A 26,089-nucleotide genomic window follows, 5' to 3' on the forward strand; every position below is an offset into this window, starting at 1 on the left:
GGCAGGTCCGGGATATGCGGTGTTGCGTCTTCTAGAAGGATTTCACGACTTTGGTCCAGCTGACCCTGACGAGGACGGACATCCCAGCCTGTGTGACCTTCTCCATTCGACATTCGAGCTGTTTCAGGGAACGTTGATGGGGTCATGGTTTTTGTCTTTTGCTTTTTAATCTTATTTTCATCCACCCCAGTGTGTCTTCTCGGTCCCGACCCTGCGCCCGTATTCTTCTTGTGCGACGAGCTATGGCCCACCGTCGTGAATGATCGACCGTCGACCGTCTTGTGCTCCTCCACATGCAACGTTGGACATGGCGGCGCCGTCATGAGCGCCAGAAAAATGAATTCATAGTCGCAAAATCAGCCCTGGGAGTTCTTTTTGGGTAGTCTCGAGGATGCAGGTTTAACCTTGATTGGGGGTTCCCCTGCAGCACTTGAGCAGCCATCGGCGGGCGGCGTGCTGATACTGATCTGAGCAGACCGCCCCCGGTGAGATTCTTCGCGCTCGTGTATCTCCACAATCTACGGGTGGCGCCCGTGTGATGGGCGGAGGTGCGCTGACACATCATCCATATCCCATTTCTCTTGTGCGACGGCGCACGGCAGCTGGAGAAGATTGAGACGGGGCGGGGGGCGGCGATGACGATATGGGGTTTTGGACGGGGCGAATTGAGGAGTCAAAGATGGGCGTTCACTGGAGAGGTGGGAGGAATATCGAAATATCGGATGCCCGAATTCCCGGATTTTGGGCCGTCAGTTCCTTAGCAACGGAGCACAGCAGCAGTAGCAGCAGCAGCAGGCAGGGTGCGCTAATGGACTCGATCAATGATGTCGTCCGGATGATACTCCGCCTCTGGTGCGGTGAAGCCTGTGGAAGCGTGTGGGAGTGACAGGCTGACTGACCAAGGGTCTTCCTGCGCAGGGCTAGGAAGTCGTGATGTCCTGCAAATGCATTCGACCGTCTTGGTCCGGGGTACTTTTGCCCACGACGTGGTTCTTGGGCCGCTCTGCAACCCCCCACCTCTGTGGCCTCTCCCCGTTGGTCACAGGGGGCTCGTATCTTGCCGTTTCGAGAGGCACCAGGCTGCACGATGATTGTTCTCTGGCTCGTCCCAGGATGGGAAGCGGGCTATCAGCGTTGCATTTCCGTCACTCTGGCTCTCCCGACTATCTGGATATCACATGGGACAGGGAAGCGGATGCAACCGGGGGACGCGTATGTTGTGTATAGGGATCATTGATCAGCAGCCTGTCGCTCTTGATCGTGTTCCCCCGCCGTATCTTACTCAATCGGAAGACATGTCACGGCCGAAATTAGCATATCGTCAGCAACTGCGCTGACGAGCCTTTCATTCGCGGGCCGGGTCACGAGGGGGCTGCCTATTGTGTTCGAGACTCAACACAAGTGTGTCTGAGCTCACGGGGCGGGACGGGCACCTGGAGAGGAAAGGGCGCCGAGACAAGGGACGAGCTGGGTTGAGACGCCGCCGAAGAGCGGTTGCGGCTCAACCTGCCATTCTCCAGATGTTGCAAGGCAGCGCTTGACCTGCTGCTCACCGTCAAGGTGGCTTCCCTGACCTTTTTTTGCATTGTTCGGTCTCCGGAACTACAGGGCGCCATTGTGCGCTGTTGCGGGTTGTCCACTTGACCTGCGCCATCGTGACACGAGCAGGGTACCAAGGAAAAAGCAAACCAATGCCACGAGCCTGCAAGCGACCCTGGGGAGACACGGCATCGAGCGAAGAGACCCTGTGGCCCTAGCCCCTCTCTGCAAAACCACCCTTCCGCGTTGTTGAATTGATTAAAAACCCAAAAAGGACCTTGGAGAGGTATCACAGCTTTTTCAGCAGCCTTACATCAGGGCTATTGGAATTTGGGACAATATTGATGACCACATGATGGACCAAAAAATGCGATGTGATTGTGAAATGCGCGCCCTTTCATTTCTCCGTCGAATTTCAAATCATAATCTGCTGGGAGGCAAAAATTTGCGCCTTTGTCGGGCATAGATTGGTAATATGTGCTCGATTGCCAGCGAAGCCATCGTGGCATGTTACCCCTGTGCCGATGTCCTGAACAAGTAATCACTCTGGAGCAAAAGCAATATTGATTGCCCCTCAATCCAGGACTGGTCAAGGGGAATGAAGAAGAGTATGTGGGGTTTTTTTTTGGGGGGGGGGGGCTTGTTTGCGAGACGGAATGAACGGAATGCAGGTATCGGGCACAAATCTTTCACGTGCGCCATCAAAGACACCTCCGACGTGCCCCGCAGTTGTGTAATCATTCCTGAGACTAATTCTGTTTACGCCAGCCTGGGCAGTGAGACCGGTGCGACACGGCATTTAAGCTTCAAATGTTGGCTCTCGCGTTTGTGTCTCGGCCGTATTGCTGGTCTCCAGTGGGATTCCCAGCCTCTAAGGACGATGATGGCTTCTCAAGTGAAAGTGGCGGCAAGTAAGAATGGATGCTTATGGAGAAGGAAAAACAAGTCATACGACACTGGAGGTTCGTGGCTTGCGTAAATCCTTGGGGACCACTAAGAGCTTTTATCAAATAGAATAGGCCCAGTCTGGCCGAGATGGCTGACTATCAAAACCCACATGGTGAGATGAGACCATTGGTCTTGGACATCCTTCGTTTTTGATAGGTCCGGGTACACGTCCCTCGTCTGTCTGTCTCTGTTCATGTATAAGCTGAAGGTGGCTTTAGGAAGCAATAAAACACGCGGGACTGAGACTGGGACTAAAAGTTGATCTGCTGACCAGGATTTCGATACGTGAGGCTCCGGGACATCCTGCAACACTCAGAATGACTCAAGGCGCATCTTCCGTATTCAAAATGCGTCAGAGTTACGCACCTGTATTTTTGAGGTTGAGAAAACAGGGGGGGGGGATCAAAAGATACGTGAATGTATCGCTAAATGTCTAAGTAGGTTGATACGGTAAGATTGATGTGCTACATTGTAAATCGAAAGCCTCTATTAAGCTATACCCCAGTGCCCAGGCTAAGATAGACTTGGACCACAGGATGAGCCTGCAGTCACCGAGAAGTACTTGCTTGGATGGCATTATTCTCAGCATCAGGACTCGTCTAAGACGATGTTACCGTCTGTAAACAGCATCCTATAAACATACGTGGTGAAAGTCAAGTAACAACGCCACTGAGATGCATATGGAAAATGTCTATTTCAGCCCTAGTTGTTTCAAATCCATCACATTGTGGGACAATACTTTGAGATATGATTTATGACAACAAAAATGTGACGAATTTATCTTCAGCCCTGCTCTCACGTGGCCATCTATAAACCAGAGTTAGTTTCTATAAAATCTCTTGAGCAAGTCATTTCATCATTATCCCATGGCTGCTGCAGTAATGGAATCGTAATCTTTTCGTCATCAACATTAGTAAGTCATGAGTAGAGTCCACTTGACGACTAACAGGGAATTATTGTCAATATTGAAACGAGAAATCGATCTCGAAGCCCCGTGCATTCAGCCACATATCAGTTCCCATTTGGGAGACAAAATTATGTCACGCACCATGCCTGAACACCCACGTGCAGAGCTCAAGAGTTCGTCCTCCGCGATCGTTGTCAAGCACAATCATGTCCGCGATCGTCCGGTCTTGGTTTGCTACATTTCAAATTAGAGTGGGCCAGAATTGAAGACGAAGAAAAACCACAGTTCGTGGAAGAGCTGCATCTCTGGAGGCGGATATGCTCCATTGTGGTTGCTCGATCCGTCAATTGTCACCTGAGCGATGTGAGGACCCCCCCCCGGGGATACATTCAGGTTGGCTGCAAAACATCTGTGCCTACCTACCTCTCACATGGATCGTGGCTTCAGGAGATCAAATCTCCAGCAAACCGTCTTTGTTGCACAGTCCAGGTGGAGTGTCTTGCCCTCGGGGCCAGGAACTTGGAGGCTGGTGTCGCTTGGACCAGATGCATTGGATGGCACTCATCAGCTGTAAGAAACATCAAGTAGTCGGAAACCATCCTATTCTTTCCATTGGCCATCGAAGCCAGAGCCTTGTGGCCGGAATGAGAGCGTAGTAAATCCTCGATGTCAAGTGGTCTGGCCACCCCTTCATCATCCAGACGCCTTCAATCTGTTTGGTGAGCACTACGAAGTATGCATAGAACACTAGAGCCATGTTTTATTTCGCCTGCAGGCGCTCAACGAAGTTCCCCGAGACGTGATAAAGCCAGGCAAACACCGCTTGCGAGTTTGCTCCTCGAATCACGTCGTTGTCACCAAACACCGCTCAAGCTGCAAATCCAGCAGTCAGGCGTCGAATGGCTTCCTCATACACTCTCCGCTCTTCTTCACCGAACATTTCAAAAGCCTTCATCTGACGAATGCTTTCTATCTCCCAAAGTGAATTTAGTGCCCCAATCCCAGACTAGGAACTGATAGCCTGGTTTGATTTCGTAATAAGCTTTGCGTCGAGATAGATCGCCGGATCAATGTCGAATTTATTGGGTCTTCTATCGTGGTAGTTGTCCGCTCTTGTCCAGTCGTTGTCGTTGATAATCACAGTGATTGGTCGGACAACAAGAGGCCATATAGGGTAGCTACAGTGAGACCAAACAATCCATTCATATCCCACGTGCAAATCAGCTACCTAGGTACTGCATGACTGCCAACTCCTCTGGAGGAGTCTCGTGCAGCTCCAACTCGTTCTCAAGTGGCTCGTACAATACCTTCTTTTCGCCACCAAATTCGCTCTGCAGCCACTCCTGCTGGAGCCTCCTATCATAACACAGCCCTGGCGGAACCCAACCAGCCAAATCCGAGAGTGATGCAGTCCAGAAGAGTTCCATAGGGTTTGGTGGCAATTTCGCCAGCTGAATTGTTCGTTTTCCGTACTCTGTCAATTCATATACCGTCGATATGTTGTAGTCGATGAGTACCACACGTTGCGGACGCTTTTCCTTGAGCTTTGGCGGCGGTGTAATTATCACGTTTCGTGGCGACAAACCCCGCTGGTCGACCCCTGCGTGGCACTGTTTTGCAATGCCATCAAGCAGAATAGCTAGTACTTCTAGGCGATACTCTTCGCTAAGATGTGTAGCATTAAACTGGTTTAGGCCATTTTGAACAAACAGATCCCTCATACAAATACCTGGAATATATTCGATAAGAATTAGACGAATATTTCTCTGGTGAATCTTCTGCTTATAGGAGGTCGGGAGGCTGAATGTCCAAGAGCCAAAAAAGGCTGGAGCGAATAAACCTGTCTGGCCGGCTCTTTCGAGGCACCTATATGCCGCAGCTTCTTTACTATAGTCCTCATCGGCGTCACCGACAACATCCAACGGATAAGAGCCAATTTCCGAGAAGGCTGGATAGTAGAGCGGATCATATATCTTTGCTACCGCTTCGAAGGTCTTCTCACCCTCTCCGTAGGGTATGATTGAACAGAGAAGTACCTGAGCCCCTCGGGCATTTCCGATTGCAAGTGATTTGGTGACAATGAGTCGAACAGTGTTTTTTTGTACTGAAGCCGGTGTTTCGAGCGGTGGATGAGTAAGGACATGTGTAGTCTGAGTTACAGAATACAGCCACTTCTCCTTAAGCCACGGATACGATCCGAGGGGGTACATGCCACCGCCGAAGGGCAGAGGGGCAGTGTGTGTCGAAATGTCGACCTCAAAACCGGGGAGGTACGGGCAATTAGGCTTGCCTGGATCTGGTGACGAAGTCGACATTTTGCTGAGATGGGTGATCTGTGTAGAAGCTGGTTGCTCAAGTGGTTGCGTAGAGATTCTTGAGGGCGAGACACGCGCGGCCAGGTGAGCGTAGCTAGGTGATGAGTTGACAGTTGTGACATATGCTGGGACAGAATTCAGATGACCTATATCAATGATCCAACTTTTAGTTAAATACATGATTCCGGGGTCGGGACACGTTTGTTTGATCTCACTTGAATCGTTGTGGCACTCTAGGCAACACTGGCCCCACTCTACTTGGTGGAGTCTCGACCAAAGATAGCAAGCGTGGTCTGGGATTTCTATTCTCAAAAGAGGAAGCAAAGTCTCTATCGCTATTGATGATGTGCCTTAAACACAATAGCAGGTTAGCGAGAATTGCCTTGTCACTAAGGACGATCCTGCATGACTAGACTGCCATTGGCGTGTTTAATACTGGAGACAGTCTGGTGCACCAAGGGTTGAATTGGGAAGAATGGTCGCAGAATGACTAAAAAGTCTTTTTGAACAAGACAATTCTACCTGAAAAACGTGTGACCGAACTCGACGCCCTTGAACCGATTTTGGGCCTGAAAAACGGACCCAGGCGACAAACCTACTACCTGCTCGTAGATGACAGGATCGGTGGCCCCCTCTAGACCAAAGATTAGAACTTGACTGTTGCCGTCCAGGCCAAGCTTTTCGCGCAGACAAGCGTCAGACACTGAAGCAACCATGATTCCCACGCTCGCTGCGGACGATTCCCCAATGACGACTGGCACATCGCCCTCTGGTGCGGTGGCGAGTGTGTTCATGCCCTGGAACGCAGCTTCGTCGGACACGGTAATGAAGTCGCTCGCCAGCCACGACAGAATCTTCCAGGCTGCGGGTGAGGGCGTACGACAAGCCAGGCCGGCCATCATCGTGTCAAGTGTACCGGCAGAGTTGCGAAGCTCGCCGTTCTTGACGCTCTGGAAGAGACAATCTGCCTGAATTGGTTCCACAAGGATGCATCTGGGCATCTTGCTAGCCAAGTCAATGCCCTTATTCTTGTGACGTGTGTAGAAACCTTGGAAGAGAGCTGCTGCAATGCTGCCAACACCGCCGCAGACAAACATGTGCGTGACCACATCGGCCGAAGGCAACTTTTCGAGCGTCTCCTGAAATACCATCATATATGCGTTCATAACGTCTTGGGGGATGCCATGATCAAAGTCGGTCCAGGACGTACTGCTGACAAAATGCCACCCATTCAAAAGCGCATCCTCCTTGGCTCGTGCCACCGACGCTTCATACTCGTCATCGATGCGGATCACAATGGCACCCAAGTTCATCATAGCCTCTTCGCGGCCGCTGCTTACGTGCGCGTGAATATAGTCGACGCAGCGGCAACCAAAAACCTTAGCGCCATAGGCAAGACCACGTCCCTGGTTGCCATCAGTAGCAACGCAGACGGTGACCTTGGACGTGATGTGGCGGTACTTGTCGGTACGCAGCTCGGCAGCGGACGGACGACTGCCTGTGTGTTTATGGACTTCGTCTGCAAGAATCCGGTAGACGGCGTAAGGGGCGCCTAAGGCCTTGAAGGAACCTAGGCCTGTGCCGAAGCGTTTGCTCTCGTCTTTGACGTAAAGCTGGCTGATGGCAAGCTTTTTGGCGAGATTGGGGAGCGTGTGTAATGGCTGTGGACTATATTCGGGCCATGTGCGGATCTCGGCGACAGCAGATTCCCATTTGGCAAGATTTCTGATGCACTCGGCTGCGTGGGCTTCTGCTGCCGAGTCGAGACGATTCGGGTTGACATGGTGAAAGTACTCCATGGGGTATGAACTAAATTGGTTTCCAGTGTTTAGTCAGAGAAGTTATAGGGAACGTTGGCGACAAAGGGATTTGAGAACACAACGACCCTGGACGAGGATAGACGTATTAATACGATTTCCTCTTGCACGGCGCACATCTCCCGTGCCATGATATTTGATTATTGCTTCGGCACGGTCCTTTAGAAGACCGATATCGCCCCTCATGCTCGAGACTGGGTTCAGTTTCAAACAAATGCGCACACTCTCAACCTATCGCTCTTGTCGAGCGTCGAGTCGGGCGATCCATGATTGGTGTTGCTGAGCCGGCAGACCATGGGAACTAGGTGACATAACTACCTGGTAGGCACAGCGCGTGTTCAGTCAGTGCTTTGCTTTCAGATGTGCCCTTGACCGACGGGCCTGGGGTACCGAAGCTAGCTCGGACAAGCCTCCTCTATTGCCCTGATCTTATCCCTAGAAGATGAGACATTCAAGAAATTTTCAACCTCAGGGGCTATGAACAGGACAGGCATCGCAAATCCGGCATGAGTGTCAGTTCCCCGGTGCATCTCGGCCACTAGCTCGGGGGACCGACCGACCGACCCCTTTTGAGGCCTGAATAATGTTAGCGCCGGTCGTCTTGCGCCGGCGCCGAAGTATATATATCTGGCCTCGTCCTGTCGAGCTTGCGACGCGGGCTCCCCGAATCATCCACGAAACTCACACCCATGACCTCCACGGCTTCTAGCCAGACATGGCCGGTCGCGCGTACGGCGTGATTCAGCAACATCCCGTCTATCGGGGGTCCTGTGCCGACGCCGATGCCAACGCAGATGTTCATGCAGGCACAGACCCAAAGACCACGCCCGGAGGAGTGAACAACGCGAGAAGCCTAAGTGCAGACGCGGATCTCCATAGTATGCCTATGCACAAGTTCACAGCATGCAGTCGCTGCCACGCCAAGAAGATCAAATGCTCCGGAGGCAAACCATGCCAAGGTTGTCGTCAGAGCGACGTAGGCGACGCATGCTCGTATCCGGAGAGCAATAGATCCGTCAAGGTCAAACAAAGGTTGGTCTAGTTCACTCTACAATATGCTCCAGCTAAATCTCCTTGTCCACACGTACCTTTAACTATATGAGGCCGCTGATTTTGACTGTTCGTCAGATTCCTGGATAAACTCTGCGAGGAGATTAAACAGCTTCGGCAGCAACAACAACAACAAGGACAGCAACAGCAAGACAATATTGGGAGCATCAGTAGTAACAAGAGCAGCAGCAGCAAGAACAATGATGGCAATAGCAATTACAGCAAGCATCGGACAACTCGACCGACAACAGAGCAGCAACAGCAACAACGACCTGGCAAAGAAAACAGCAGGTCGCAAGAGGTCTTGTCCAATGGAGCAATTTCTCAGGGAGACACCTCGCCGCGCACGAGACCGGTAAGGGCTTCCATGTCCGTTGCTGGAGCAGAACCCGGGACCGAGGAAGCCGAGGAGGATTTGGACATGAGCACAATGCCCCTCAGTTACAGTCGCGCACAAGGTTCCTGGTTCGACAATCGCAATGTATTTCAGACAGCCGTTCTCATCGGCGAGACGGCCGATACGGCGTTCGCCACACGCTTTCGTCAGACCATCGCAAATCCTCAGGCACCTGAGCCACCCCATCTGCTACGTCTCGACTACTTTACAGATGAGGCACTGACGGGCTTGACCCAGTCTCCCGTCGCCTGGCCATGTCCATCACAAGCCCGGTTTCTCGTCGAGGCGGCTCTCAAGTACTTGGCACGGTGCCACTATCTTGTACAACGCGAGGTGGTCACGGGAGTCCAAGGCACTGAAATAGCCATGAATCCAGGCAGGGGCACGCCCGAGCTGCGAGCCAAATTCTGGGTTCTGTTCGCCCTTGGGGAACTATGCTCGGCCCGCTCACTGCCAAGTGATGGTTATCCGAGCGTGCATTACTATGCCCAGGCCACTAAGCTTCTGGGTCAGCTCAAAGAGCGTCCAGGGCTCGACTTCATTGAGACACTCCTCATGCTGTCACTCTATTCGCTGGCCCTTAACAGGAGACACAGCGCCTACATGTATGTCGGCACCGCGATGCGCTCGGCTGTCATCATGGGTCTTCACCTCTCTGTGCCTCAACACCAGCTGCCCGACCTATTCACCAGGGAACACCGCAAACGGCTCTTCTGGACCACCTATGCCTACGACCGCCGGTGGGCAGCACTGTTGAATCTCCCACCAGTGATCCATGACGCTGTCATTGAGGTGGAATACCCATCTGATAGTGATGTTGAGGTTCTGGGATCGGTTGAAGCGGACCCAGGGACATGCTGTAGTCGTAGCAGCAGAAGCAGTCACGACACGGAGCACAAGGTGGCGAGCATCCAGCTATCTCGCCTACTTAGCGGCGTTGTCGATTCTGTCTATGGTCTCAAGAATCGGCACAAAGACACCCAACTACCCACTCGTGTTCAGCGCGCACTCAACAATCTTCAGGAGTGGAATGAGCACTTGCCGCCATCCCTGCAGATCAGCAAAGCCGGGCAGAGGCAGGATAGCATGGAAGCCGTCTCACTCCGCCTGTCATTCTACCAATGCGTCATACTAGCCACCCGGCCCATGCTTCTCTACTCACTGCGTCTGCAGGCTGATCAGGCCATACAGTCATCGAGAACCGTCGAGCCCGATGCCACCGATGTCACTGTTTCTGCGACCGATTTGCCCGCAACTGCTGTGGCACTGTCTGCAGCCTGCGTGCGATGCGCACGCCACTCGGCATATCTCCTGACTCAGTCCTGGATGGAAGGGTCTTTTGCAACTTTTGACTGTTTTTTTACTCACTATCTCTTCTCCTCGGCGACCATCCTCGCCGTTTCGAGCCTGCTGGGTGGCGAGGATAGCGCCTCAGATCGCGATACGTTCGACCAGGCTGCATGGCTCCTCAAGAAGTTGCAGGAGGCCGGAAACTGCGTCGCGCAAGAGTACTGCAATCATGTCCAGGCAATACAAGCGGCTATGGTGACCTATCTCGGCAAGGTAGAACCGCTGAGCAGTGTTGAGACAGCATCTTTCGTCGGTGGTAGTAACGCACCAAGCAATGCTAACTTCCAACCTCAACTTCCCCAGCCAGTTGGTCCGCAAAACTTGGATCCCACGGCGACGGGCTCGGGGATTCCGTGGACTGAACCATCGTTGTCGCAACTGTTGTCGCAGCCGGCGCTTGACGTGCAGTTCCTGGAGGCTGCGATCGGCAACGGATTTTCTCAGGGTCCGTACTGGTCGGACAATGGGTGAAATGCCACGGAAATTCTCGAGATTAGCTGTCACCTAGAACAGCTAGCTTACACATCCCCACCAGGAGAATACTCCTCCAGGGTGCCAGCTGCAATTTCAAGGACCACATGCTTTTCACCGGGTCCGACGGTGTGTACAGTCTTGACTGAATGTCGGCCTAATTCATCGCGTAAATAGTTGAAGATAAGCCAAATGTGGTAGCCCGCTGAGTTGTCTCATTCCCTTCCCAATCCATCATACATACTCCTGTAACATTTAGCACACGAAACTCATTGTCTATCCAATCTCTCGTCCATGATGAATTGCGTGGCCGGTACGCAAGACCGAATATGTTCCACTCTTCATCCTGACCGACAGAAAATATCGTTTGAGTACAAGGCGACCCATGCTCGGGCTGCCATACGGTATAGGACCCACAAGGCGCTCTGGCGGTCTCCAATGCTACCAGAACAAGGACTAAGACCACCATACAAGATATGAGGATCGTGTAAATCTTATACCAGAGCATAGATGCACAAGGGATGATCGTTGTTGTGTTAACGCCGCGGATGAAGTAGTAGAGGAGAATGGATGATGAGCAGCCAAAGACGACGAGATAGAAGATAACCATAGCGAGAGCCGAGGCAGGCATCCACCAATTAGCCCATGCACCGTGATACCATATTGGCCAAGGAGCCGCGTAGATGATGCAGAAGGTCGTCAAAGCTAATAGCGGAAGGGTCCAGCAAATACGAAAAACCCTGCTCGACCATTGGGTCGCTGGAAGGAAACGAGAAATCTTATGCTCCGCTGTCGCTGGTTGTTCCAGAAGGCTATCTAATGATAGTCTCCCACTCATCTCAATCCGGCTCCCCGGAACCGCAATTTTGTTCCTATCACAGATGTTCTGTCTCTCTGGCAGTATTCGACGGTGGCCCACCGCGATCGACCCAGGATCCGAAAAATCGATAAAGGCAAAATTATCAGTGATCCAAAAGGCGGCGCAGAATCTGTAGAGTCCAAGGCAACCGATAGGCAGAAATACGTTATCCAGGGCGATTCGAAGAATGTAATTTGAAGTGGCAGGCCCGAGCACGCTTCCTACTATGCTATAGAAAGCTTGTGCGGCTTGGAGGCCAACAGCAATCGTCTGAATCATTTCCCAAGAGACAATCTCAGTCCGAGCATGGGCAGGCAGGCGTGAACAAAAGGCCAAGCTTTGTTCAGCTATCTTCTCAGACCCGTCCCAGCCAGCGTCCGTCCAGAACAGGGCATTAGCAGCTGCTATGTCAGCCACATCCCAGTCTCTCGCCCGTATCCGCCGGTCAGTGATTGCGAAATATCTCCAAAGGATAGATGTGGGATTATAGTGACAGATTCGGTCGTGCCATTGTGGGGTGCGGCGACGTGTGAGGTAAGAAGGCTGGGGCGCACCGGCAGCCACATGGGCTATAAGTGGAGCCAGGCCAAGGGTGATCAGGGAAATCCAGTCAGAGAAAGATGTATCATTGCTTCGGTAGGTGAAAGGCACGACGGGCATGTTGAAACTTAGTTTATAGGACTCAGTTTGCTGCGAGAAATTGAATTTCAAGTAAAACTTCATCAAGGATTGGCATACGTGTAGCATTTGAGTCAAGGGGAGAATGGTCTACGTATTTAAGTACCCAATTTCTGAAGGCCTCAGCTCAGCTCCGAACTTGAAATTACTGCATGCTGTGCAATTCAGCTTCATCTACATGATGTTCTGTTCCCCTAGCCGTGATTGGAGTATAGAACAAATGGGGTTTCACAACATGGCGGGTACTGCATCGGGGCTTGTGTATTAGCGAATTATACGCCATATACACCAGATGCAACTGGGCATGCTCAGGTGCAAAGAAACGGACGAGTCACACAGGATGACAAAAAGAATCATCCAATGTTCCACTCCCGGACCTCGCTGGAAGCTGGGGGCCGGGGCAGACGTAATGCCCAAACGGTCAGCACTAGTCTGCAGCTCCGCGACCGCCTCATATAGGCTGGATATTTGCACCTCGACCGCTGATGATATCCGCCTCGTTTGTAGGCGCAGGTCCAGTTGTATTTGAGAGCATCGCAGTGGCCGTATCGTTATACCGTCAGATACTCTGCACTATAACACCATTGCTGCCCCTTGCTACTTCCTGATACACTAAATGTATTGTGATAAATCACAACTAAGGAAACTGAGCGGTAGGGACCGTTAAGTGAGGCCAGAGTCGATAAAACCTCAAGCGGGAAGATTAGAGGGAAAACTCAGTGCTCAATGGACCAGCTTCAGGTCTCTCGCCAAAGTCTCATGACAGGCTTCAGCTCTCTGTGATACAATGATAGTGTGAGTGTGTCAGGATCTCTTTCTGATGAGGTTTCCACAACAAAACATGATCTGAAATGAGTGACAGTCGCGTACAAAGTCTCACTCCAAGTCTCTCCTTCAACGATTCATATCAATATTTGTTTAACACCTGTACCAGCATAGGAAACTATGGCCACCAGTGCCTTGAGACGGCGTGTAGCACTTCCCAGCACCAACGATAGCATTTCCGGTCTCCCCAATCTGGTTCTGGCAGCTATCATCATAGTATAGATGACAATTGGTGCCATAGGTACCATCGCCAACCGCTCGGACGCTGTAGATTGTATCACTGGATTTGTAACACGTTCCGCTGCATCTCTGCAATGGTTGTCAGTACACAAGGTGACGCAACTCCTGCGATGTATAATGACATACTCCAGGATCAACTGATCCGATCTGGTCATTGCAGCCGGTATTGCGGTAGTAACGGCCACACTGTCCGTTGACAACACCAGCAGCGGCACAGGCAGAACGTCGCTGGAGTTCGGTTGCGTCGAGGTCGATCACTTGTGGAGAGGTAGGCATGACAGCGCCAGCTGCGAGGCTGGCTGAGATAAGGATCATGAGGTTCTTGAGAAGCATTTTGAATGAGAATTGTGGAGTTTTGCGATAAAAGAATTGCAGAATAGATGAAAGGATGAGGAATTGTGATATTGCTCTGCTCATCGAATCTTGACACTGGAATTCTCAAAGGCAACGCAAGTGTATTCGCACTACTTATATCGACGGCGCTGCTGCCATACAAGTGCTCTTCGCATAAGCGAGTGACATCACATTTATCCATCTCATATTTTCTCTGAAGAGACGACGGGGATCTCCGCCATCACCAAGGCTCATTGGCGATATTTGCGATCCTTGTTGACACGCCAAGTGGCTCATGTTACGGCGATTTCCACTAGCACCGCTCAGGTCCGATTCAAATGTCATCAAACAGCTGTGGGTATTACTAACAATTCAATGTGTGTGTCCAATGTAGTGGCCGTCTTTCCCACATAGATTTGCACAAATAGGCTAGCTGAAGCCGCCACATCCGGTTCCGTGGGCGAAGACTAGCCTCTCTCCTCGGGAGCCGGCCTCGAGAATCAAATTTAGCTAGGAGATGAGTAAGAAGGCCGACCGCAAATTGGATGGCTTGCTCAGGATCGACATGAATGATCATTTACGGCGGCAAATCATGACGGTTCAGCGACGCACTCGTGAACGCCCAAGCTGCGCTGGTCACTGCCGACTGATGTAAAGTATTGTCAGCTGAGGTAAGAATTTGTTGGAATATTTTTCTCAGCTTCTGTTTCAGCAGAATACATCGAGACTGACACCCAAAGACACATCATGCGTAATGGAAATGCAAACAAGTCTATTCGCATGTATTAGATGGAAGCGGTACGACTATCGTGCAGTGCAAACACCTGGTGAAGGATTGGGAAAGCAATTCAACACAAACACTAGCAGGCTCCTCCCAGAATACCAACATATTATGTTTATCAAGGCGACACTCATATACGAGTCTCCCTTTACAAGCTCTCACCCAACAGGGTACACATCTATGACAGCTGCTTAGGTACGTTGGAAGTAGATTGCGTGGCCAGCTTGTGCGATACCAATGATCAGAGCTTGTCTTCTTGACTTGACTCCAATCTCCTCCATTTCCATTGACCTATTCTGGCACAGAAGATGCAAGGTTTATGCTTTTCGTGCATGCATAAACACTCACCAGGCAAGCAAAATATGGTTCGCGCCCAAAGAGACAGTGTTCTCATAGCGTAGCTGTCGCCTAGCATCATCTTTCTATCGTGCGAGGTTGACAGATTGAATGCCTTGGTAAAGAAAGTCGTTAGCTAGGGAAGGCTTCAGAACAACTTTCACGATCTTACAAGCAGCCTGGGTGATATTATGAAGACCTTAAGACCAATAGATGGATGGAGACAGAACATACCAGATTGATTATATTGTTCAGTCGCTGGTCCACACTCGTAAGTCGTAATCTGGTCGAATGAAACATTTCGACCCTGTGCTTTAAAGCCCCTGTTGTACTCTTCCAAATGGTGTCATCGAAATCTTTCCGGGTCCCCGTTCTAAAATATGATATATATCATTTGGATCAAATTTGTTGCCATGAAACCTTTCTGAATTACTGTATGAGTCGTTTGCGAGGCCGTCTGTGCCGAATGAATGGGTTGCTGATTTGAATGATACCAAATACAAAGCCACTAGGCATATGGAATAATGAATGCAAATGATCAAAATCTGGAGGGTGACAAGGATGTGCTCTGGACAAAGTACTTGGAAATTGTCCCAGCGAAGGAAAAATACCAGGCAGGACACAAAAGTTATACAGAATACTCACAAGATACGGAGATGATGGAGGGGCTCAGGTGGTAAAGCGCGAACTGAGAAAAGACGTTTCCTTTCGGGGTCAGTACCTAAAGAAGAAATGAAAATTAGGACAAGACGTTCCATTGTAGCAAGTGAGATGTATGTATTTTGGTTATTATAATAAAGTTTCTAATAATTCTAACAGTTCTCTTCCCGCCCCGCTTCACATCGCAATATCTCTAAACCTTCAATTTACATTCTCTATTTGTTGGATTGATGAACTTGTTGTTGTCACTGTATTACTCCTCCATTGAGCAGTCCACACATGCATACCGATTTGAATTATTTTCCCGGATGAGCCGAGAAGTACCTTTACTCAGGCAATTCTATCTGCGAAAGATATATTTGTAAATTCTCAACTCCACAACAGACTATATGATTGGTGCTTATTACCGCGAGGAACAACGAAATCTTATCACATAAACCTTGGCGCAATGAAATACAGACGAAGCCATTAGAAAAACGTTTGAAGCAAATATTTGCACAAATACTCTCAACTTTGAACCAGCCGTGTCTCTAACAATGTAACAGTTTCAAGACATTTATCCATACAATGTCTTCACGCCAGAAGTACCACGATTCCAATACTAGTATTTCAACAAGGAATCGATTTGTAACCCAAACTTTGTCGTTCCTAGCCAGATCAAAGTGAAGACGTCTGGCTCTGAGTTGCTGTAGCTCCCTGGCTTTGGATTAGGCTTGAGAATTCAGCGAAGCCTGGGGCATGATTCCTCCGTGCAAGGTCGTTATGACAGGACGCTTTCGTACGTCATTGCAGGACTCTTTACGAGGAGCTAGACATTGCCATAATTAGCATTAAATCGGATCTTCGGATGCTAGAGGAACTGTCTGATGGCCTTGGAAGGTCTATTCATGATCAATATCTTATTAACGGTTGAAGGGAAGGCTACTACATGCGCTTAAAAAGTCACATGCGTGCAGCAGTAGTCTAGATGATGCTTGGCAAAAACGGACTCCGATGATGAAAAGCGCGTGGTGAACCAGTCTGCGCTCTGGTCTGCGCTCTGCGGGGTTGCTGCTAGTGTAGACAACTTGTTTACACAGGGGCCACTGCCAGTCCGCAATGATGTTGACAAAGGACTCGTGTGAGGCAGTGAATTAATAGTTCAGGACCATTGTGCACATGTGGTATTTGAGATGTGCCGGCTGCGCCGAGCCACGTTAACCCTCTTCGGTACGTTGCCCAGCATAATCGGCAGCGCTACCAAAAACATAAGTAAATACGAGGATTAACGTGCCGTGCCCTAGACAAAGCATTCATAGAGTCCAGAGGCCCAAGTCCCGACTCAATGATGACAAACCGACTGATCTGCACGAGGGGCCAGCACTGCTGCTAGCAACCGCTTGCACTTAAGACGGTCGCCAAGTCAAATAGAACGGCGGGATGAGCTCTGCCCGAGCTCTGGCTTCATTTCCAAGACAACTCAGTATGCTGAGCAAGGCTACTGCTTCCAAGCATCCGTGATTCAGGCCTTTTTGGATCCTCTCAGACTGCATTTCCAAGCAGCTAGATGACGAGCAAGCCATCTCTTGCTGCGTTGAGTGCTTGCTCTCCTGGAAGAATTCTTCATGTGATGAATTGACTAGATCAAATTTGGCGGAAATTGATCTCTTGCTGCTTCTCATCGCATCCTATGCATGTATATAAATATAGCCCTCTACCAGCCCATCAGAATTCTAAACATACCTGAGGTGTCCAACAGACATCCCTTCATCCAACTTCCTGACTGCAACATTTAATCAAAGTCTGTGTTTTCAATTTCATCTCTCCATCATATTTAATTAGCTGCAACTTCGTGAAGAAGCTGTAACTCGAAATGAAGACATCAACCCTCTTTACTATTTTCACTGCCATGTGCGGTACTCTTGCGGCACCTACCGAACGCGGCGCAGGGTCGGGCGTCGGTAATTTGATCAGCACCGGCGGCAAAGTCTTCCGTATTAAAATCGAGCCCATCGGCGATGCGGGAGACCAAGTCTTCCAATTCAGCTCAACACAGTTCGTCAAGGCCACCCCAGACCAAGTCGTTAACGGCACGACCAAGACTGGCGGTCTGCCCGGCGCTTCTGGAACATATAACTTTGGTATCAACTCGCAAACCGATACAATCTGTTACAACATCACGCTGTACGGCTTTCGGGGAGAGTATCAGTCTCCAGCGGCCACCGCGACCCACATTCACGAAGCCGCGCGCGGCGCATCTGGGCCGCCCAGGATCGCATTTCCCAACCCACAGCCAGTGGCTGGCAACAAGGATGTTAGGAACAGTGTCGGCTGTCTCACTGGTCCATTCAAGACAGGGGTTCTAGCAAACGGTGTAGACACTGGTGATGGGTTCAAAGTTTCTAGCATTGAGCAGAACCCGGCGGATTTCTTCGCGGATGTGCACTCGAGCCTAGCAGTTCCTGGCGCTGTCCGAGGACAATTGGCATGAGTCTTCGACGCAGAGCGATGACGGGCTTTGCACGGTGGAGAGGAGTAGGGCAAAAATCGACAAGGGCACACCTCGTGATGCAAGCGGTCGCGCTCAAGTACGTAGGCAGCAGGGAGTATTCAGATATTATGCTGAAACGGACAATTCGTAATGTAGGGGAGAGTAGTGCGAGTTATAAATAATTATATAATTGTATTCAAATCAGGGGTTGTGAAGCCACGTGAACACGACAAGTTAATGGCCTTACAGCACAGTCAACACTGGACTGGAGATGTTTGTCACTTCTTATTTCTACAATGAGAACCCCCGACATTTGCACGCGAACTCGTTTATTGCATAGCATGCTGGTCAGGGTTGTCAAGGTTTTTAAATGCAAATGCAATGGGATAGATACCATGTCCATGCGCCTTCGATTCACCCCATTTCCCTGGACGAAAAGTTGACACCGACAGCCGTTTGCTTCACCTCTGAGGCGCTCCCTCAGATGTCTTGTGCCTTGGTTGAACAACCAGCCGCTGCAGCACTAGAAATTTCGTTCCTTCTGTTATGTCTGACTCGGGTAATTGGCGTCAGAACGACAAATGGCGCATGTGCGCGCCAGCTGCTCAGGACCGAGAGGAAAAGCCGGCGCCTGCACCAAGTTACCCCGGCCACGCTGGTCAAGCCTGGCGAGATGCCGGCAACACAACAACTGAGACGCATCAGCAGCAACATCGGCACACGGCTGGTTCGCTCAAGGGGGATGCCACTCAGCCAACCTCGGGCGAAGCCGCGGACACGATCGCACAAGGCAGAACGCATCTATCTCGGCAACCTTCTTTATCGAATCAAACCGGATGAAGTCGAGGAGATGTTGGCCACGAATGGGTTCGGCGAAGAGGTCGAGACTGTCCATATTTCCATCGACGCTATGACCGGACGCAATCCCGGCTACTGTTTCATCGATTTGAAGACTCGCACTGGAGCGCAAATGGCCCTGGAGTCTTTGGCCGGTACTTCAATTTCAAGGTCGACCGGTCAAAGTCGGCCCCTGCCAGCCGAAGCGAGCCGAAGCACGGTGGAGAAGTGCCGATTACAAGCCGACATTCCAAAGATGGGGTGACTGGAAGCGTACACGGCAGAGTGATTCAGGCAATCATTGGCATGAAATTAGAGGAACAGAGCAGGGTCCTTATGGGGCGCTTGACCATCTCAACGAGGTCAGGAAGGTAGGCGCGCCAGCTCGGGTGTTTGTTGGAGGGCTGGGCAAGATGATCAACCAGGTCGAGAACGATAAGGAAATCAGGGGTTATTTCGATGGCTTCAATGTGTTCGTATTCCTCTCTATTACCGCTTTCGACTTCCTGCTCGAGATACACATTACAAAGCGGCGAAAACTTACTAATGAAGCTGCAAATTATGAAGAATCGCAATCAGCAAACGAATCGTCCCCAATCCATCCACGAGAACAAAGCCCGGAAATCATCATTACTGTTTCGTCGATTTCGAAAGCCCAGAGGCAGCCCAAGCTGCCATAGAAGAGGTTGACGGCAGAGTCATTCCTGGAGGCAGACTACGGCTTTAAATGGCACGAGGGCTTCCTTCAAGTCTTGTGGACTAGCCTTTGCTGATGGTACAAGACGTTATTTCTCGCCGAAAAATCTCAGCAGGATGTTTCTAAGAATTCTGTAGACTCGTTTCTCGATCTTGAGCTTACATGAAAGGATTCACACGGAATGGAATTTGGACCGCCATTTCGCGTTATTACCACAGGTTTAAAGATGGATTGGCCGCATTCTGATCCTCTAATTTATCACGTTTTTGCTTCTTTGGCATTGTACCTGGGCCCCCTGGAGGCTTGATGCACGAAAAACTACATGCGCAAACTTCTGCGCAAACGAAAAGTACATGAACATTCATGCCTCAGCCTCCAAAGTGTGGATTTATGCGTGTTGACTTGTTGACACCTCGCCGGCTTCCTTGTCCGCGGAACTGGTTATCACCCCAGCCTCGGTGTCGAAGGCACGTTCGCCCCGGTGTGCCGTTTCTAAGAGCTCCGGTCGTTCCGCTTTCAGTCTCGTGAAGGTCTTTTCGGCATCCCAGACCCACTATAGTACTCGAAGTTAGCTATCAAGCACCACGAAAACTATCGGGTAGGGATAAGTGTGTGACGAGAATCAAGCTGCCCATAGCGTGTCTCACCAGCTGCATCGTAGAAGAAGCTAACAAGACATGACCCGTGTCATGAAGCTCGTGTCGTAGGCAAATGATTTTTTCCAGTGCAGTGAAGATAGTGACCTCAGACTACTCACAGGTGTTTGTGCTGCAAACAAGAGGTCCATTTCTTCCAATGTTCTTTGATTGCTCTCCGGATAGAACGCCCATACGATGGGAATAGCAACGACGTTGCAGGCTCCAAATATATATAACTGTAACAGTGCTGGTTAGAAATGGTGATCAAAGTGTTTGTCTGCAGTGGGAAGATCTCTGCGTGAGACAGACGCCAGTTTCTTGGGACATCACAAGTCGTCAAAAGTGACACTTTTCACTGCAAGACTTACAGTCTTTTCGCCGATAGCATTGAACATGACTGGACACAAAAGTGTTAACCAGCCATTGCCAATGGACCATCCAAACACGCCCCAGGCGTTGCCCTTGGCTCGGACCTGCAATGGGAATATCTCGGCTGGATACAGCCAAGGGACGGTGAGCCATGTTGCGCCGAAGACGGATGTGAATATAAAAACGAAAGATGCGGCCGCTGCTCCGTAAGAAGCGGCTTTTGCCGAATCGCCCGCGTTGCTTGCGTCCTGACCAAGGCGAGAGAATGCTCCGGCGAGAAACATAGCAATACCCTGACCAACCGCGCCCCAGTATAGAGTCCAGCGTCGTCCAATCCGGTCGAGCGTGAAGACACAAATAAGAGTCGCGAACATGTAGAAGATATTGTTCAACCCGCTGATCCATGCGCTCTTTGTAGAGTCATAGCCGGCAATTCCGAAGATAGTTGGCGCATATACTGTGACACCTGCAATACCAACCCATTCCTTTCAGGGAAACAGTCAGTGACAGAGTGACGGGACATGATATGAAGGGATCGGAGATGACATCGTACCTGGATAATTTGCAACCAAATCACAAGCTGTACACGCCTTCCAGTGTGCAACTCGCCCGAGCCAATACCGAAGAGCATGTGGAGATACGAGTTGTTAGATGATTCTTTAGCCTCCAGCGCAACGATGTTGCGGATATCGTGGTATTCAGCATTAGCCTTAGGTTCTCCTTCGGCATCAGTACCGCGCAGGCGGCGCAGGATATAACGAGCTTCTTCGTCGCGGCCAACTTTGGTGAGCCAACGAGGGGACTCTGGAAAGAACCAGACCGCGCCGAGGAGAACGAGCAACGGGATGATTTGAAATGCGATGGGGAAGCGCCATCTAATGGGTGACTTGCCACCATCTATGAATGATAGCCCAAACTCAAGCCAATATGCTACTACGACACCAAATATGTTTAGGCTGCATTTATGAGCTCGTTAGCCATGGTCAACTAATGTCCTGCCAGATCTCGCGAACACGGAGTCCGGGGCTTGACTCTTTGTATATCAGAGACCAGAGCAACAAGCCCCAAGCATCAAGAAAGGGAGAGAAGCTTGGGGTTCTTGGAGAACTTACGTGAACTCAATGGCGATGAACTGACCACGAGACGTGTGCTCTGCCGTTTCTGTTGCCCAGACCGGTACAATGGCGTTGAGAATACCGGTGCCGATCCCGTTGACGCCTCTCGCTGTATGCGGTCAGGCTCTGGCATTGCATCACCGACATCGCCATTAAAGCTTACCGCATATCATCCAGTCGTGGTTCTGGGCTGAGCATTGGAGGGTGGCACCGATGATAGCCCACAATGCCCCGAGGGCAATCGTCTTGATTCGACCAACCTTGTCGCCGACCCAGCCACCAAGGAGGCACCCGAAGAGTGTCCCTAGATAGTATACAGAGACGATGCCGCCTACAACAGATCGCGTGGTGAGAATTTGATGTGGTGGAAAATTCAGGATTCCCAGAGCATACCTTGAAGTAGACTGTCAGTTATGACGACGGTGCCGTCATCTTCAACATGACCAAACCCCATCAAGTCGACATAATCCCTCGCCGTATTCACACCTCCCATCATACCTTGATCGTAGCCAAAGAAGAAAATGCTCAGTGCGGCGATGCTGTTGATGGCAATGAGAAGGCCCCGCTTCTCAAAGTGGTTGGCCACATTGAAGCCCTTGAGCCTTTGCAACTCACCCATCTTGCCGGTCAAACTGATTTCCGCAGAGCCTCAGGATGCAGAGCTACAGCAACATCGGCGGAGACCGTCGTGCAGTGATTCTATCCGAATTAAGGACTCTGCGTGCTCATATGTAGTCTGCAGATCCCCTTTCGCACGGCTTCCCTCGGCTATCCTAATTGGGAAGTCCTGCTGAGGGATTTGCTGCAGGTCTCAAGCCCATCCACTAATTGTCATGGGGTTGTGGGTGTAGTTTCTCATCCCAACTGCTGAACCAACTTTCGGCCATTCATCGGACTGTAAAAGGAATAGACAGGTGGGGATGCGTCTGAGCGGTATGTCTTCTGGCCGGCAAACTGGGAGAGGCTGCGGCCATACTCATTAAGCGGCGTGTAGTACTATAGCATAGGTCTGACCCAGACTTTGGCTGCGGCCCTGAAGCGCCCCAATGAAAGATCGTGGGGAGATAGACACTGGGTCTGGAGAGGGCCACTATTCCTGCGGGGACCCCGTGGTGATGACGTAGCAACAGGAGACTTTAACCTGGGGTTGGGTCCGACGCCGGATGCAAGTGCATCTCGCGCTCGCCATTAATCGTACTGCATCAATGCTCGGCGCTTACCGTTGAAAATTGCTGAGCTTCCACAAGATATACCCAGAGACGGTCATCTGAGCGGAGGGCACGTGCCGGAACCCGCGACCATTTGAGATACGATGGAATGTTTCATGATGATCATAGAAGCCGGAGAGGGCATCTATGATTAAACAACAACCCTTTCTTGAGCCTGTATGCTGCGTTGATGTTGCAGCTTCCATGCGCGCAAAGTGATGATGTGTGGTCACGGCAAATGGGTACATACCCACCAAGATGAATGTTGGGTCCAGATGCAGTCCCAGCCCCTGTTCGGCAGTTGAGTTGCAATTATCACAGTAGTCGATATCTTACCAGCTGGTCCTCGATTGCGTTTAGTGTATTTCTGCTAAGTTTAAGACCTTTTTGGATCATTACAGCAGATTGGCCACCACGATATAAATTTTACATATTATAGAACATCATAATTCTCAGTAATGTACTCACTGAGACAATTTGGGTGGACAGGAAGATAACGCCAAGGTGTACGGGAGATGGTCTGTGCTGGGAACACCAGGTCACGAGATCACGTGATCACGGGTTTCTAGGCGCTGTCCCCAGCTCGCCCAGCCTCCTGACTTTCGGTCATCTCCACTCGTCACCCATCGCCATCATGGATGCGCCGTCTTCAACGCTGCCTCATCGCGCGCAACCATCTCCTATCTAGACGTCTGCATCGACATTCGAGCTTCACCATCCACCATTTTCGATTTCTGGTGGTCGGCTGCGAAACAGCGCCAGCATTAGGGTCAGTTCTTCAGTATCCGCTTCTCGCGGGGGACTAGACGCATGCCGCACATACAACGGTCAAGCTGCATTGCACATTGCAGCACTCGCCCGCAGACACTTGTTTTTCGCCACCCATTACCAAGCTACAGGTTCTCCCCACCGGCCGCGAACTGCAGCGGAGGGGACGGCCCTGGGTATGGGAAGGGACTGCTGAGTCTTCAGAGTCGCCTTGAGGCGAGACTTGTGCCTTCGGGCGGCCATTGTCGAGCTGGTATTGCGGGTTCTGCACCCTGGTGTCCACCAACACGGGACAGAGTCAAGGCTGCTCTTCCAACTCGAAGCCTGGGAGGGTGGGAATCTAAGTGCTCAGGCACAAGGAGGGCTTCTCTTTCAGCTGTGCTTGGTGTCATGGAAGCGGGCCGTGTACTCGTTCTGTAGGTATGGGCCCGCCCAAGAGCTTTTTGCTGACATTTAGCTTCGACAGTGTCAGCGATCCTGGCCCCCGTAATGACCAACTCGTCGCCAGCCTCAGACCTGAGCAACATCAACCTTTCCAAAGTACCTGCTGTCGTCACCTGGGTTGGCGCCGATGGCCAGCCACTCCAACTCCACCAAATCGATCAGGACCCTTCGCGCCTCGTGACTTTTGACATCCACGTCAATGCCGTCTCCAAATGCGCCTTTTTCAAGCTGAGAGCGTGGGTCGAGCTCAAGGCCCTGCCGAACAAGAAAACGCCTCTATATCTCCACGTACACCCTAGCCAAATATGCTCTCTCGTTTGTGATGGCCCCAGTCAAGTGCCAGCCGACACGCGGAAAAAGCTGGGCGACACAACAATATGTCTGCGGTTTCATCTGAGCAGACCTGCCGATCTAGTCGTGCCCCAGGTCTCGCTAGTACCAAGGAGGCAAAAAGGCAACGGGGACACCATAGACTCCTTGAAGCTTCTCGCCCAGGCTACATGCCTAAATGTATATCTGGCACATCAGACCCTATCGGAGGCCATACTTCGGCCCCTTTGTGATGCTGTCGCCCAACGATCCCTCAAGGCGCCTGGCTGGGCCCCTGGGCTGGCAGGTCTCTACTCAGGTAGGGGCGGCAAAGTCCAGAGTATTGACACCAGCCCACCTCCACCAGCAACTTCACCCCCATCTTACGATGAGCTTGCGCCCTCTCCGCCGCCACCTGCTTTCGAGAAGGCCGCGAGGAGCGATGCTGGGTCCGCAACCCGCTTTGCTCCTGGCATCGCTTCCGAGATAGGGGCGGCACAGGGTGGTTATTCCAAAAAGCGGAGACGTGATAGTACCCCAAACACACCCGATGTCAAAGATTCAGAGTCTGTTGAGTCCACATGCAGGAGGCTGGTGGAAAACATGATGGCGCAGTACAGACAGGAAGAACGGGCATACCTTGATAAGGAGCTTCAAAAGATGAAGACGGAGATCATGGAGCAAGTGGATAATCGTATGAGTGAAATCGCAGAAGACCTTGCAAACACGTACCGCAAGGATGAGGTAGATGAGCAGATAGACCAAGCCGAGCAACGCAGTGACGATTTGATAGACGTTAGGATAGAAGATCGTGTCACTGGCATCAAGGTCGAGCTCGAGGAGTTTGTAGAGGATCAAGTTGGAGGCGCGGAGGACAGGGTCTTACAACGCTTGAGGACGGCCAACCTGATTCTGGACATTGGAGCTGGATGACCTCTCAATTCAGGATATCAATAAAACGTTATTTCAAGACTGCGACTTGCTCACGTGTTCGGCGATGGCACAGTAAACTTGTAGTTCATATAGTCCTGCTCTCCAGAAGGACGTGGGCTAAGAAAACCTCTGCGGCATTGATGTTCAACCTCAGGAGGTCCTGTGGATTGTTTCTGTTTGGTTTGCTGAGACATATTAGACGTGCACCTAGTCTGCCCTCAACTTTGCAGCCTTTGACATAACAATTGAAAACATCATAAAATCAGGACACCACTGCAAACACACAGTACGATGAGGCAAATTCGAATGGCACTAGGGCAAAGAGAGAGATAGAGAGGAGAATGTCAAAGGGTTCTTTTGGGGCGAAAAGAATCCACAAGGTACGCAGACGCGTAGTGACCATCTGGCACGCACGGCCGCTCATATTAGACTGGCTTTAGCAGCCAATATGCACTACATAAGTGACATCATCACTTGGCGCAGATTTTCTATTTCCTAGCGCCCATATTGCACGACCATGTAGTATTGAACCGAGCTGTGGAGGTATTTGTCAAATATGGATGACGATTTCACAGCTTCAAACGGCACGTTGTGCCTTCAAGAAATGTTTTAAGTCACCTCTTCGCGGATACCCTGTGCCACCATACCGCGCGCCTAGACACACTGAAGTGTCGTCTCTGTTTACTTTATATCACCCGGCGACTAACTACCTCCATACATCAATCCGTGGATGATCGTTTGAGAGGACGCTCAGACAGACTGGAGTCCACTTCGACAGCACCTGACGACCACTTT

General features: G+C 50.9%; 6 protein-coding genes across 6 annotated transcripts; 3 read left to right on the forward strand and 3 right to left on the reverse strand.

Moving 5' to 3' along the window:
- Window positions 1–4,400: 4,400 nt before the first annotated feature.
- Window positions 4,401–5,709, reverse strand: J7T55_000203 (uncharacterized protein; the record flags this gene model as incomplete). Its single annotated transcript, XM_053133818.1, has 3 exons — window positions 4,401–4,572; window positions 4,646–5,059; window positions 5,588–5,709. The coding sequence occupies 3 exons, from the start codon at window positions 5,707–5,709 to the stop codon at window positions 4,401–4,403; spliced, it is 708 nt and encodes a 235-aa protein (XP_052988401.1).
- A 518-nt stretch (window positions 5,710–6,227) lies between these two features.
- On the reverse strand, window positions 6,228–7,508 carry J7T55_000204 (uncharacterized protein; the record flags this gene model as incomplete). The annotated part of the gene is made up of 1 exon (XM_053133819.1): window positions 6,228–7,508. One exon carries the CDS (start codon window positions 7,506–7,508, stop codon window positions 6,228–6,230), a length of 1,281 nt encoding a protein of 426 aa, XP_052988402.1.
- Window positions 7,509–8,241: 733 nt separating this feature from the next.
- J7T55_000205 (uncharacterized protein) lies at window positions 8,242–10,794 on the forward strand (the record flags this gene model as incomplete). Its single annotated transcript, XM_053133820.1, has 2 exons — window positions 8,242–8,558; window positions 8,655–10,794. 2 exons carry the CDS (start codon window positions 8,242–8,244, stop codon window positions 10,792–10,794), a joined length of 2,457 nt encoding a protein of 818 aa, XP_052988403.1.
- Window positions 10,795–17,358: 6,564 nt separating this feature from the next.
- On the forward strand, window positions 17,359–19,493 carry J7T55_000207 (uncharacterized protein; the record flags this gene model as incomplete). The annotated part of the gene is made up of 4 exons (XM_053133821.1): window positions 17,359–17,799; window positions 17,945–18,073; window positions 18,578–19,074; window positions 19,130–19,493. 4 exons carry the CDS (start codon window positions 17,359–17,361, stop codon window positions 19,491–19,493), a joined length of 1,431 nt encoding a protein of 476 aa, XP_052988404.1.
- Window positions 19,494–19,898: 405 nt separating this feature from the next.
- On the reverse strand, window positions 19,899–22,251 carry J7T55_000208 (uncharacterized protein; the record flags this gene model as incomplete). The annotated part of the gene is made up of 7 exons (XM_053133822.1): window positions 19,899–20,063; window positions 20,268–20,384; window positions 20,517–21,002; window positions 21,071–21,473; window positions 21,630–21,741; window positions 21,796–21,963; window positions 22,026–22,251. The coding sequence occupies 7 exons, from the start codon at window positions 22,249–22,251 to the stop codon at window positions 19,899–19,901; spliced, it is 1,677 nt and encodes a 558-aa protein (XP_052988405.1).
- Window positions 22,252–24,097: 1,846 nt separating this feature from the next.
- Window positions 24,098–25,294, forward strand: J7T55_000209 (uncharacterized protein; the record flags this gene model as incomplete). Its single annotated transcript, XM_053133824.1, has 1 exon — window positions 24,098–25,294. One exon carries the CDS (start codon window positions 24,098–24,100, stop codon window positions 25,292–25,294), a length of 1,197 nt encoding a protein of 398 aa, XP_052988406.1.
- Between the last annotated feature and the right edge of the window lie 795 nt (window positions 25,295–26,089).

Source organism: Diaporthe amygdali, assembly GCF_026229845.1.
Source record: "Diaporthe amygdali strain CAA958 chromosome Unknown NODE_39_length_394161_cov_64_078529, whole genome shotgun sequence".
NCBI classification, from domain to species: Eukaryota; Fungi; Ascomycota; class Sordariomycetes; order Diaporthales; family Diaporthaceae; genus Diaporthe; species Diaporthe amygdali.